The sequence below is a fragment of the Mirounga leonina genome, unplaced genomic scaffold, assembly GCF_011800145.1.
Source record: "Mirounga leonina isolate KUSES-001 unplaced genomic scaffold, KU_Mleo_1.0 Mir_173, whole genome shotgun sequence".
NCBI lineage: Eukaryota > Metazoa > Chordata > Mammalia > Carnivora > Phocidae > Mirounga > Mirounga leonina.
Genome location: NW_023270447.1, coordinates 58678091 through 58692544, shown reverse-complemented (window position 1 = coordinate 58692544; position 14454 = coordinate 58678091). Strand labels below are relative to the sequence as shown.

At 47.2% G+C, this 14454-nt stretch overlaps 1 protein-coding gene across 1 annotated transcript in view; it reads left to right on the top strand.

The window, feature by feature from the left end:
- AKR1A1 (aldo-keto reductase family 1 member A1) overlaps positions 1 to 10772 on the top strand; it is a 12951-nt gene extending 2179 nt beyond the window's left edge. Inside the window, exons 2-9 of the mRNA XM_035018697.1 lie at positions 5842 to 5931; positions 6690 to 6809; positions 6966 to 7117; positions 7740 to 7935; positions 8790 to 8989; positions 9245 to 9317; positions 9459 to 9545; positions 10613 to 10772. Of these exons, the coding sequence (XP_034874588.1) occupies positions 5848 to 5931; positions 6690 to 6809; positions 6966 to 7117; positions 7740 to 7935; positions 8790 to 8989; positions 9245 to 9317; positions 9459 to 9545; positions 10613 to 10678 (978 nt within the window). The 5' untranslated portion in view covers positions 5842 to 5847 and the 3' untranslated portion in view covers positions 10679 to 10772. The remainder of the gene's footprint in view (positions 1 to 5841; positions 5932 to 6689; positions 6810 to 6965; positions 7118 to 7739; positions 7936 to 8789; positions 8990 to 9244; positions 9318 to 9458; positions 9546 to 10612) is intronic.
- Positions 10773 to 14454: the final 3682 nt, after the last annotated feature.

Genomic DNA, 14454 nt, shown 5'->3' with positions numbered 1-14454 from the left:
CTCGATCCCAGGACCCTGGGATCATGACCTGAACCGAAGGCAGACGCTTAACCATCTGAGCCACCCAGGTGCCCAAGAAATATATTTTTTAAGGGCGCCTGGGTGGCTCAGTTGGTTAAGCGACTGCCTTCGGCTCAGGTCATGATCCTGGAGTCCCTGGATCGAGTCCTGCATCGGGCTCCCTGCTCGGCAGGGAGTCTGCTTCTCCCTCTGACCCTCCCGACACTCCCCCCTCATGTGCTCTCTCTCTCAGTGTCTCTCTCTCAAATAAATAAATAAAATCTTTAAAAAAAAAAAAAGAAATATATATTTTAAAATTCTTTTCACATCCATCAAGAAGTACATGAACTGTTACTGCAGTCTTAGGTTTTACATTACAGTCCAGAGCAAACTGTCTTTTTAAAAAAATACTTACCAAATTAAAAAAAAAATTTTTTTTAAGATTTATTCATTTGAGAGAGAGAGAGACAGAGCACAAGCAGGGGGAGAGGCAGAGGGAGAGGGGGAGAAGCAGGCTCCCCGCTGAGCAGGGAGCCCCATGCGGGGCTCTATCCCAGGACCTGGAGATCATGACCTGAGCTGAGGGCAGATGCTCAACCATCTGAGCCACCCAGGTGCCACTTTAAAAATATTTACCAATATTAGGGCGCCTGGGTGGCTCAGTTGGTTAAGCGACTGCCTTCGGCTCAGGTCATGATCCTGGAGTCCCGGGATCAAGTCCCGCATCGGGCTCCCTGCTCAGCGGGGAGTCTGCTTCTCGCTCTGACCCTTCCCCCTCTCGTGCTCTCTCTCTCTTCTCATCCTCTCTCTCAAATAAATAAATAAAATCTTTAAAAAAAAATTACCAATATTAATAGGATTTTTAACCAGCCAAATAGACCAAATCTTGGTCACTGTTACATATTTAAAGTGGTTTTCCATCCTGGCTTCTTAGAAGTACAGGTAAGGATATACCCCCCTACCCATCACCTGTCAAAATCATAATCTGATAGATAATAGTCAGAAATGCCAAACGAACTGAAATGCTTTATTTAGATGGCTTTTCAAAATCCCATAGATTATACTATGAACATGTTTGCTTTAACAAGGTTTTATCCAGGGCCTTGAGTCCCTACTAAGAGAGTATACGGAATGAAGAGCATGGGTCAGGCACTGGGCAAAGTGCTTTAGATATAGCATCTTGGGACACCTGGGTGGCTCAGTCAGTGAAGCATCTGCCTTCGGCTCAGGTCATGATCCCAGGGTCCTGGGATCAAGTCCCACATCAGGCCCCTTGCTCAGCAGGAGCCTGCTTCTCCCTCTGCCTGCCGCTCCCCCTGCTTGTGTGCTCTCTCGCTCTCTCTCATAAATAAATAAAATCTTAAAAAAAAAAATAGATACAGCATCTCTTCAAAAGATGTTCCAGGGGTGCTGAGATTCAAACCCAGGTCGTGCAACCCCAGGCCTTGAACTGTTCCCTTTGTGCTTTGCTGCTAGATTTGATGAGTACAGTTTTGGACATGTTGAGTCTTAGATACCTATAGGACATACTGGTGGAGATGTCCAGAGGGAGTTGAATGTCCAGAACTGGCGTGGGCAGAATCAATGTTTAATGTGGTAACTGAAGATGTGAGCTCAACCAGGGAGTGCGAAGAGGATTGGGGACAGAACCCTGAGGGACACCAGCATTTATGAGAAGTAGAGGAAAGGCCCATGTAGCCAGAGAACACTCATGTAAATACTGCTTCCTCTTTTTCCTGTGTTTTCAAGTTCCCTGCATCCAGGCAGCAGCTATAGAGCCCTCTTCTGAGAAGGGAAGCCTGCCCCAGAGAGAAGGAACGTAGGTGCTGACTTGGGAATAATAAAACCTGAGTCCTTTTTTTTTTTTTAAGATTTTAAGTAATCTCAACCACCCAACATGGGGCTTGAACTTACAACCCCAAGATCAAGAGTTGCATGCTCCACCGAGTGAGCCAGCTAGGTGCCCCTAAAACCTGGGTCTTGATACCACCTCTCCCCACACACAGCCAAAATCTTTTATTTTCTTTTAATCTTATTTATTTGTTTATTTGAGAGAGAGAGAGTGAGCACATGAGTGGAGGGGCAGAGGCTGAGGGAGAGGGAGAAGCAGACTCCCCGCTGAGCAGGGAGCCTGATGCGGGACTCAATCCCAGGACCCTGGGATCCTGACCTGAGCCGAAGGCAGGCGCTCCACCGACTGAGCCCCCCAGGCATGCCAGCATTTCTCTTTTGTGTGTAAAACCTCTCCCAAGTTAACAGGAGGGTGTTTGAGTGCTGCCAGAGGCCTTGCTAGGCAGTTCCTGACAACTTCAGAGCCTGTTAATGCAGGAGAAGGCTGGAATGCCAATGCATGAGGCAGAAGATGAGGATGGAGTGACAAGCTGACAGAGTATGACTTCCTGTCCTAGAGAAAAACATTTGTTCTCTGCTGTGGCCCCTCCATTCTCTCCTTTAGAGCTCTTGTTCTTTGAAGTTCTTTGTTAGGTGTTCCTTCTCCTATGAGCCCCACTCCCCCAAGCCTCAGCCGTTTGGGATTTCAGTTTCACCATCAAAAGAAAGGGAGAAGCAAGCATCAGGTTTCTTCCTTTTTGCCTTAGATCAGGCTTTTTTTTCAAGCTTTCAGGCTAAGTCCACGTGTAATTTCAGAGTTCTCCAGTGTGCTGGGAGATCTGGGAGAGGCCAGCAGGTCACCTGTTTGGGGATCAAGCCTGGGACACCCACCACAGACCCTGGTGGCAACTGGCAGTCTAGTTCCTGTGAAGTCCAGACATGCTTACCTGATCCCTGGAAAGTTTGTGTCCTGGGAAAGTTTGGTAACAGTATTGCCCTCAATGATCTGTGGTTTGCTGCCCAGACTGAACATTTTTATTTTTGGTTTAGCAGAAAAAGGTGATCTCCATAACCAGGTTGTGCTAGACTATAAAATTCTTCCAGAGTCGGAAGTATTAGGAAAGACAATTTTGATATGTCAGCTATTTTTTTTTTAAAGATTTTATTTATTTGAGAGAGAATGAGATAGAGAGAGCATGAGAGGGGGGAGGGTCAGAGGGCGAAGCAGGCTCCCCGCTGAGCAAGCAGGGAGCCCGATGTGGGACTCGATTATATCCCAGGACTCCAGGATCATGACCTGAGCTGAAGGCAGTGGCTTAACCAACTGAGCCACCCAGGCGCCCAATATGTCAGCTATTCTTACATCTTATTTCCTGCTCTACCATAACATTCTTGATGTCTTTTCAGAACTTGGAAACAAAGGTGTTTTATATATATATATATATATATATATATGTTTATTTATTTTATTTTTTTATTTTTTAAGATTTTATTTATTTATTTGACAGAGAGACAACGAGAGAGAGAACACAAGCAGGGGGAGTGGGAGAGGGAGAAGCAGGCTTCCTGCAGAGCAGGGAGCCCGATACGGGGCTCGATCCCAGGACCTTGGGATCATGACCTGAGCTGAAGGCAGACGCTTAACGACTGAGCCACCTGGGCGCCCCAAGGTTATATTTATACAGTTATTGCTGGCAATGCAGTCAATCCCAAGGGAGTGATATCTGTAGTACTGATGAGATCAAGGGAAGAGGTTATTTCTACCTTTTTGGCTCTTAGGGTGAGCATTCTTTCTCTTTTCCCTTTTGCTTGGATAATTCCTATTGAAGTCAAGACTTGACTCAGGGGCACCTTGCTGGCTCAATCAGTAGAGAGTGCAACTTTTTTTTTTTTTTTTTTTTTTTTTGAGAGCAGGGGTGAGAGGGAGAGAGAGAATCTTTTTTTTTTTTTTAAAGATTTTATTTATTTATCTGACAGAGAGAGAGAGAGCACAAGCAGGGAGAGTAGCAGAGGGAGAAGGAAAAGCAGACTCCCCTGAGCAGGGAGTCCAGTGCGGGGCTCGATCCCACGATCCTGGGATCATGACCTGAGCCAAAGGCGGTCGCCTGACCGACTGAGCCACCCAGGCGCGCCTCTTTTTTTCTTTCTTTTTCTTTTTTTTTTAGATTAGGGGGTTGGGGCAGAGGGAGAGGGAGAGAGAATCTTTTTTTTTTTTATTCTTATGTTAATCCCCATACATTACATCATTAGTTTTAGGTGTAGTGTTCCATGATTCATTGTTTGTGCGTAACACCCAGTGCTCCATGCAGAACGTGCCCTCCTCAATACCCACCACCAGGCCAACCCATCCTCCCACCCCCCTCCCCCCCAGAACCCTCAGTTTGTTTTTCAGAGTCCATCGTCTCTCATGGTTCGTCTGAGGGAGAGAGAATCTTAAGTAGTCCCTACACCCAGCATGGAGCGCAATCTCATAACCCTGAGATCATGGCCTGAGCCGAAATCAAGAGTCAGTCGCTTAACCAACTGAGCCACCTAGGCACCCCAAGCATGCAGCTCTTGATCACAGTTGTGAGTTTGAGACCTATATTGGGTGTAGAGATTACTTAAAAATAAAGTCTTTAAAAAAAAAAAAAAGACTCAAATTTATTACCTCCAAGACGCCATCCTAGCAGGGTTACTCTTTTCTTGTAGCTCTTGTGCAGATTTTGATTCTATCTTACACATCGTACTGCTATCCTCTGTCCTCACCGCACCAGCCCATAAACTCCAAGAGGGCAGGGACTCTATTTGAATATGGTGTCTCTTAGGCCTAGCACAAGGCCTGGAACATTCGTCATTTACTGACTGAATGAGTATTCTTGGCCCTTTGGAGATTTCTGATTTTTCAAAGCTCCAATCACCCACCTGTTTTATTCAGTTGGAAGTTTTCTCATGTCTATAGTTTACTGCTTTCTCCTGTGTCTAATTCCCCTTTCTGGAAAGCCCTCTCCCCCTGACTCTTGGGAAAGTCCAACTCACTCTTAAAAGCCAGTGTCAGTATTTCCTGGTCCTTGCCCTACAGAAGTCATTTGCTTTTCTGTAGCACATTGTAATATGTGTCTACTGTGAGGCACAGCACACGAATATTAAAAGTCTCTGTTTACGTGCCCTTTTCTTGCCTTTATCCATTGGCTCCTCTTTGGATCTTTGGCTCTGCCACTTCTCAGCTGTTGATTTGGGGGCAAATAACTTCAACTCTCTGAGTTTGTTTTTTTCACCTAAAAATGGTCTACTTACCTTTTAAGAGCCCACTCAGGCCTAGCAGCATGCCGATCAGACCTCTCTGTGAGGGACCAGGAGAATCTCTAGTTTCTGACAACCTCCTGGGAATGTTCATTTCATCCGCAGAGAAGTGACCTGTTCCTGAATCTGTTCTGTCACCTGGTCTCACTCTGACTCATAATGGCCCTTTTGCCTGTCTTACCCTGGCTTGAGACGTTACGTGGTCAAGGCTGAGTACTTCAGGGAGCCACTCACCTTGGTCTTTCGTATCAGAACTTTATTTTATTTTTTTTTTTTTAAGATTTTATTTATTTATTTGAGAGAGAGAATGAGAGACAGAGAGCATGAGAGGGGGGAGGGTCAGAGGGAGAAGCAGACTCCCTGCCAAGCAGGGAGCCCGATGCGGGACTCGATCCCGGGACTCCGGGATCATGACCTGAGCCGAAGGCAGTCGCTTAACCAACTGAGCCACCCAGGCGCCCCTCGTATCAGAACTTTCTAACACAGACCTTTAGCTTGGCAGAAGGAAGGGCAGCCATGCCAGTGGTCCAATTAATGTCTGTCCAGGAGCTACTGGCTTTGGCTGGTTCGGGCTACCCTGTATTAGCTGCCCTCTGCTCACAGGCATGTGTGCACAACCTCTGTGCTCCCTTTACCAGCCGTGTTTTACAGGAGTCTTGACCAATGGGTAGCTGAGGCTCAAGCAGCCACACTGACCCCCACCCCATTCTCTTCCCATCTTTGTTTCAGGGGGCAATGGCGGCTTCATGTGTCCTCCTGCACACTGGGCAGAAGATGCCCCTGATTGGGCTGGGCACCTGGAAGAGCGATCCTGGCCAGGTGAGAGATGGAGGAAGGGGAGGAGGGCTTCTTGCACCTCTGCTAGGGAAAAGGCAGAATTTGGGAGAGGGTCCCTGAATTTTCCCTAGCAGCCCCATTGCTGTACTCCATTTCATATAGGGATGGGCCTGAAGGGCAGTGGGAAGAAACAAGGGAAGAGACCAGTAGTGAGCCCTTGGCTTCCTGAGGTGACTCAGAGGAAGGGCTGAGGGGCCCAGAAGGGCCAAGGGAATAGGAAGAAGCCCTTTCCCTAATTGGATCTGCACTGAGTGCTGTGGCAGACATGGGACGCCTCTGTGCCTGACCCTTTGCTGACCCCTAATATGGCACTTATCACCGTGTGCTGTAACCATGTTGCCCTCTCCCACACAGGGCTCCTTAAGGTCTGGGCCACTCCCCAGTGCTCAGTCCAGAGGTAGGCACATGGCAGGTGTCGGCGTTTGAAGAATAGCTATGTCAACTGCTTAGACCAAGGGTTAGCAAACTTTTTCTTTCTTTCTTTATTTTTTTAAAGATTTTATTTATTTATTTGACAGAGAGAGACACAGCGAGAGAGAGAGCACAAGCAGGGGGAGTGGGAGAGGGAGAAGCAGGCTTCCCGCGGAGCAGGGAGCCCGATGCGGGGCTCGATCCCAGGACCCTGGGATCATGACCTGAGCCAAAGGCAGATGCTTAATGACTGAGCCACCCAGGCGTCCAGGAGGGCAGTTTCTGACTAGGCCAACAGAGCTAAAAGCTCTGCTTCTGTCACCTGGCAGGTGAAAGCAGCTGTTAGGCACGCCCTGAGTGTAGGCTACCGCCACATTGACTGTGCTGCTATCTATGGCAATGAGACTGAGATCGGGGAGGCCCTGAAGGAGAACGTGGGACCCGGCAAGGTGAGGACGGGGCTACAGAGGGGTGGGGTGAGAGGGCTGGGGCCTGGCTGGAGGGATCTGGGGGCATCTTCCTTCTAATTCCTCTCCCAGAGGTGAGGGCGGGTAAGACTGTGTGCCCACGGCTCTTCTCACTATGGGCCCTGCCCCCTGGACCAGGTGGTGCCTCGAGAGGAGCTGTTTGTGACTTCTAAGCTGTGGAACACTAAACACCATCCCGAGGATGTGGAGCCTGCCCTCCGGAAGACACTGGCTGACCTCCAGCTGGAGTATTTGGACCTGTACCTGATGCACTGGCCTTATGCCTTTGAGTGAGCCTTGCTAGGGTCTTTATCCGGGGAGTCGGGTGTTGGGTGGGTCATGTTAGTATCTTGTAAGGCACAGTAGCAGAGCAGGAGAGGAACACTGCTCAGCTTGCCATGGGAGCTCAGCCTTTTATGCTAGCGCAGCCAGGAGTTTAACTACAGAAAAGGAGCATAGCTTCCCGTGGTGGGTATCCTAGGGGCACGTGAGTAGTCCCACCTGCTCCCTTTATTCATTCAGGAAACTGCTGGCTTCTGCTGAGCTAGGCCTAGGGTTGCAGTAGAGAATCAGCTCCAGCAGAGGGTGTGAAAGGAGCCTTACCATCAGCTCTGTGCCCTGTACTGGAAGAAGGTTGCAAGAGCCTGCAACCTCTCTGAGGAGGAAGGAGTTCAGAAAGACTTCCCAGAGGAGAGGAGATATAGTCTGTGTCTAGGAAAAAGAGGAAAGGGAATGGGCATTCTATATAGAGTTAATGCCTGGGTCATGACCTGAAAGGGAGAAAAACCATGCTTGTTTCTTATTCTTGGCCTTTTGCCCTTTCTGGGCTTAGTATGGGGACACAGTGACTGGATAAGGTAAGTCAGGAGCCTGGCATTTGTGCCCACTCGTGGAGGATTGTCTTTCACTTAGGCGGGGAGACAACCCTTTCCCTAAGAATGCCGATGGGACTATCCGCTATGACTCTACCCACTACAAGGAGACCTGGAAAGCTCTGGAGGCACTGGTGGCTAAGGGGCTGGTACGGGCACTGGGCCTGTCCAACTTCAGCAGTCGGCAGATTGATGATGTGCTCAGTGTGGCCTCTGTGCGCCCAGCTGTCTTGCAGGTGAGCACAGCAAAGCAGATCCATTGGTTTGGGGGTATATGTGTGTGTGCAAGAACATGAGTGAGCAAATGATGGGTCTCCTTCATGGAGATGGCTAACAAGTTTTCAGAAGTGTTGGTGTAGGGGCGCCTGGGTGGCTCAGTCGTTAAGCGTCTGCCTTCGGCTCAGGTCACCGAGCCCCACATCAGGCTCCCTGCTCCACGGGAAGCCTGCTTCTCCCTCTCCCACTCCCCCTGCTTGTGTTGCCTCTCTCCCTGTGTCTCTCTCTGTCAAATAAATAAATAAAATCTTAAAAAAAAAAAATAAGTGTTGGTGTAGAAATTCTCTGCATAAACTAGGGCATTGGGGCATCTGGGGGGCTCAGTCGGTTAAGCGTCTGCCTTCAGCTCGGGTCATGATCCTAGGGTCCTGGTTCGAGCCCCGCATTGGGCTCCTTTGAGCAGGGAGCCTGCTTCTCTGTCTCTCTCTCAAATAAAATCTTAAATAAATAAAGGGCAGTGAGTTAACTACACTGGAACTAAAATAAAAAAGGGCTAAAAAGTCTTTTTGATTCAAACACAATGGAAATAAATGTAAATAATGTACATGTAAAGTGAGGTTCTGTCTGTAAGAACAAGTACTATGTATTGGTTCATATCAAATACAAAAATATTAGAAAACCAAAAATACAGACAGACATCGAAATGTGGGAAGAGAATGAAATGGACGGTGGAAAATGGAGAATGGGAAAAGTGGGCTGAGGGGAAGTGGGGGGGCGGTCAGCAATGCAAGGTTGGTCAAGATGTGCACGACTGGGTGGGGCCCCGCAAGCTGGGTGGGGCCGGCCTGTACTGATGGGGTTTTTTTTGTTTCAGGTGGAATGTCACCCATACTTGGCTCAGAAGGAGCTGATTGCCCACTGCCAAGCTCGCGGCCTGGAGGTGACCGCTTATAGCCCTCTGGGCTCCTCTGATCGAGCTTGGCGTGATCCTGATGAACCAGTCCTACTCGAGGAGCCAGTGGTCCTGGCCCTGGCTGAAAAGTATGGCCGGTCTCCAGCTCAGATCCTGCTCAGGTGCGGCAGTCTTGGGGAAAGGAGGTGGATGAGGGCACCTGTTTTGGGAAACCAGGGTTGAGGGCTTCCTTATCCAACTACCTGAATGAGGCTGCGAATCTTGCCATGTAATCTGGGGGAAGCTACTCTGAGGCATGTCCCCCATTCCACTGGGGCTCAGGGATTCCAGGAGTTTAGAGAAGGCTGAGTGGAGGATGAAACAATGCTTTTGAGGACTGACTCCTCTTCCCCATCTACTTCAAACCCCCACCTTAGGTGGCAGGTCCAGCGGAAAGTGATCTGCATCCCCAAGAGTATCACCCCTTCACGTATCCTCCAGAACATCCAGGTACTTGGTGATGGGTCCTGTCTTCTTTAGCCCACTGGGACACAGTCTGGTTCTGATTCTGCCTGACAAGAAGATAGTGTTCTCGAATCCCAACTTCTGCACACGAAGCTGGCTTTCCTGACCCCCACTTCCCATCCGCAGGTGTTTGACTTTACCTTTAGCCCAGATGAGATGAAGCAACTAGATGCCCTGAATAAAAATTGGCGATACATTGTGCCCATGCTCACAGTGAGTATATATCACCTGCCAGAGTTAGGGAATGTAAGAATTGGGGTGGAATTCTGGCCCAAATCTGGCTTCAACCTTGCTGGTTAGAGAAGAGGCAGGATGTTGGTAGGATTGCTGTCCTGGACATAGTGGGCTCCTTTCTTTTTCTTAAGCTTGGGGAAGTAATATGGTTCGGGGAGAAAGCATTATAGCCTGTGAGTCCCAGTCCTGCCTCGATATCTTGTGACTTAGACAAATTATTTCACTTCTTTTTTTTTTTTTTAATTTTATTTATTTATTTGACAGAGAGAGACACAGCGAGAGAGGGAACACAAGCAGGGGGAGTAGGAGGGGGAGAAGCAGGCTTCCCACCGAGCAGGTAGCCCGATGCCGGGCTCGATCCCAGGACCCCGGGATCATGACCTGAGCTGAAGGCAGACGCTTAACCATCTGAGCCACCCAGGTGCCCCAAGTTATTTCACTTCTACAAGCCTCAGTTTCCTGTCTGTAAAATGATCCCAGTTCCTGACACCATAGCAAGTTCTCAGTAAATGGTATAAATAAGAGGAACCTGCGGCGCCTGGGTGGCTCAGATGGTTAAGCGTCTGCCTTCGGCTCGGGTCATGATCCCGGGGTCCTGGGATCGAACCCCACATCGGGCTCCTGGCTCGGCGGGGAGCCTGCTTCTCCCTCTCCCTCTGCCTCTCTCCCTGCTCATGCTCTCTCTCTCTGTGTATCTCTGTGTCTCAAATGAATAAATAAAATCTTTAAAAAAAAAAAAAGGAACCTAGAAGGCCTTCTCAGCTGTGGTAGAGGGATTGAGGTTGGGTTGAAGCCTGTTACAGATAGGAAAATAAATATTCCTTATTCCAGCTGAGACTGCAAACTCTTAGGGGCAGGGGCAGGTATATACCAGGCTGTGGTTTGCTGGGATGCTGTCAACACTGGCATTCTCTGAGGCCCAGGTCCTGTACTACCATCTGGCATAGTGTTGTATACAGGTGATGTTCAGAGGAAGATTCAGGAAAAGATGCTGTGTCTTTGGAACGTCAACTCCTGCTAATGGAGCCATCTGTCTCTCTTTCCAGGTGGATGGGAAGAGGGTCCCGAGAGATGCAGGGCACCCTCTGTACCCCTTTAATGACCCATACTGAGACCACCACTTCCTGGTTCCTTTCCAGCTCTCTAGCTACAAGGTCCTGCCACCTGCAGAAAGGAGTTAATAAAGCCATTGGAGCATCCACACTACTTGCTTGTCTTATTTGTCTGGTCAGACCATTTCCCTTAGGAATGCAGGACTGAGGGATGCTGGATGCCACCTGCCCCAAGCCCAGACTTCCTTTCTTTTTTGGTTCTGGAGAAACTGGGATATGGCTGAATTCCATTTCTACTTTCTTGAATTAGGTACATTGAGGGAGTAGCGCCATCTAGTGGCAGCTCTCAGCACTACACGCTATCCCAGGGTGCCCAAAATTTGTCTTCTCAGGGTGAGATCAAGGTAATGAGAGTCCTGTGGTTTCCTGGCACTGCTGGGCCTGGGACTTCGGTTCCCACCCCACCCACCACCTTGTTCAGTGCCTAGATTTAGGACTATGAAGAGCCAAAAAAACACTTATATTCAGAAGTTCAGGAGTCCCAGGTTAGAAAATCAGGAAAGGTGGGGATAGGGGCTTTGTCTCAGACACTCCAGGCAGTGTGCATAGGCTATCTGAAGGAGGTCGAGTGAGTCTGAAAACTTGTCACTCTGCACCTGTCTTAAGGTCCTATCTTATGTATTTTATAGTCCCACCAAAGGCCACTGAGGTTTTAGGAGGGTTTTTGAAAAATTCTTCTTAAGTCACACAAAACTAATTTTAGTTTTCCAGTGGAACCATTGCTCTTCATTCAACAAATATTTATTGGGTACTTACATGAGTTAGGCACAATGCCGCACCCAGGAGACCAAGACACATAGGTCCCTACAGTTGAATGGAGGAGACAGACTTTAATTGCATAATTAGTTTAATTACACTTGGAAGAAGTGCTATGAAAAGCACAGAGTAAGGAGCGTACTGATTTAATCAGCTGAGATATAAAGGATGGATAGGGATTAATTAGTTAAAAGAGGTGAGAGTGGGAATAGTCTTCCATGCAGATTGGATAGCTTATGAGGAAAGCCTTGAAACTGGAAGAAGCTGTTAGAAAAACCTAAAGAAGTCTTCTGTGATAGAAACTGAAAGTCATTGGGGGTGGAATGGCATGAAATAATGTTGAAATTAGGTAGGGCTTGTGATGGAGAGCCTAGGAAACTGAGTTAAGATTTTGCGTTTATCCTGAAGTAGCAGGAAGCCAAAGACGAGTTTGGAGCAGGACTAACTTGGTTTGATTTGTGTTCAGCAACACAACACTGGTACAGTGGAAAGAATGATCAAATGGACAAAAAGTAGGTAGAGGGAAGCATGTTGGAAGTTAGTCTTTCTGGTCCTTTCTACCTGGAACAACCCACCCCTTAGCCCATTTGTGGTTAACACCAATTACTTTAAATGTTCAGTTTAGCTGTCACTTCCTCTGAGACATCTTTCCTGATGTCACCCTCCCCAAGTGGCTTTTTTTTTTTTCTAAAGATTTTATTTATTTGGCAGAGAAAGACACAGCGAGAGAGGGAACACAAGCAGGGGGAGTGGGAGAGGGAGAAGCAGGCTTCCCGCCGAGCAGGGAGTCTGATGCGAGCCTCGATCCCAGGACCCTGGGATCATGACCTGAGCCAAAGGCAGACACTTAACGACTGAGCCACCCAGGCGCCCCCCAAGTGGCTTTCTATACGATTCCATAGCTCCTTGACACACTTTCATGATCCAAGTTTCTACAGTTATGAGGTAGTTTGAGTATTAGTTTGCTAGGCCCACTGTAACAGTACCACAGAATGGGTGGCTTAAACAACAGAAATTTATTTCTCACACTTCTGGAAGCTGTAAATCCAAGATCAAGGTATCAGAAGGACTGCTTCCTTCTGAAGGTCATGAGGGAAGGATTTGTTCCAGGCCTTTCTCTTTGGCTTATATATGGCTATCTTCCTGTGACTACATTTCCTTCTCTGTATGTATCTATGTCCAAATTTCTTCTCTTTTTTTTTTTTTTTTTTGACCACTAGAAAAACCATAGAACTTTATTATTCCTGTTATGAAGGTTGGGTCTTTATAGGATGAGGGAGGGAATTCTGACAGTGGGGGAAGAGACCCCTACTTGCTGGTGATGAGCGGGTTCCGCAGGACCATGATGACCAAGTCCCCACACAGGAACATTTTGGAGATGTAGCAGTCCTTGTTGACCAGCTTGGACTTTTTGCCCTTGCCACTCTTGGGATTCTCAGTCCACATGTTTCACATTCTCCAGCATCAGGTTGCGGTACCTGTTTCCAAATACAGCCACATTCTAAGGTACTGGGAGTTAGGACTTAAGTTCATAAATTTGGAGAGGAAACCATTCAGCCCATATCAGGAAGCAGAAGTTATCATAACATAAAATTATTTACTAATAAACTGACTGCTTAAAAATTATTCCTGATTCAAACATTTCACCTGGCTTAGCTTTAGCATTGCTCTGTTGACATCTTTGTGTAATCAGTGGATAACAACACACATCCATGGCAAAGTTAAGTTGCAAACCTTGTAAAAGATGTATTACTTGAAATAGTGAAAGTGATGTTGGGGAACTTCATACAACATATCCAAAGCCATTGAAAAGTGAAGATCGGATAGTTAACCAAAAAGAAAAAGATGAGGACACTAGGCTTCAAAAGAGGATGTTTGGAATATCAAGGTATTAAGGAAAGCTTTTCGGAAAACTATGAAGTCTTCAAGTATTTTTGCAAAAAGGATTCTTTTTTTTTTTTAAGATTTTATTTATTCACCTGAGACACAGAGATACAGAGAGAGAGAGAGAGAGAGAGAGAGAGCATGAGCAGGGAGAGAGGCAGAGGGAGAGGGAGAAGCAGGCTCCTTGCTGAGCCAGGAGCCCAACGTGGGGCTCGATTCCAGGATCATGACCTGAGCGAAAGGCAGACGCTTATCCATCTGAGCCACCCAGGCGCCCCTGCAAAAAGGATTCTTTATATGATTATTGTTTTAAATAAAAGGCTACAGATGCAGAGTTTAAAAACGAGACTTGCCTTTTTAGGACGACATTCCAGAAGAAAGGAAAAGAGTGCTTGCTAGTCAATGGCTAGCACCACCACATTCCAGTCTCTTATATCAAAATTTTTTTTACCCAAGTACAATCTAAGACCTCTCAGAAACTGCCATGTGGTCTGCAAGGGAGGAGGGTCTGTCTCACACTCAAGTAGGAAAAATGAGACCTTGTGGCATTGTGTAGCAGAAGGAATGTGAACCTTGTAGTCAAAGGTCGGCAAACTTAAAAAAGGATACTTTAAAAAAGGGACTGATAACATGTATTTGTTGAGGAAAATATCCATGAAGGAGCCCTGATACTTGTCTAAAGCTTTAAAACACTGAAAAATCTCTTTATTGGTCGAGATGTTAACTTCTAGAATGTTCATGACAAGTTCTGTTGATTTTCTTCTGTATTTTTCTAAAGATTTTATTTATTTATTAGAAAGAGAGCAAAAGAGGTGGTGGGGAGGCAGAGGGAGAAGCAGACTCCCCAATGAGCAAGGAGCCTGATGCAGGGCTCGATCCCAGAATCCTGGGATCCTGACCTGAGCTGAAGGCAGACGCTTAGCTGACTGAGCCACCCAGGCGCCCCTAATTTTCCTCTTTATATTCTTCTCAGTGGATTATCCACGCTTCGACTTCAACACCTGTATATTCATCAAACTATAAACATGCCCATCCAGATATAAATCTTTGTTTTCTTTCTCTAACTCTTGGGCCTTTGGCCTCTCAAGGTTTCTTTCTTTCTTTCTTTCTTTCTTTCTTTCTTTCTTTCTTTCTTT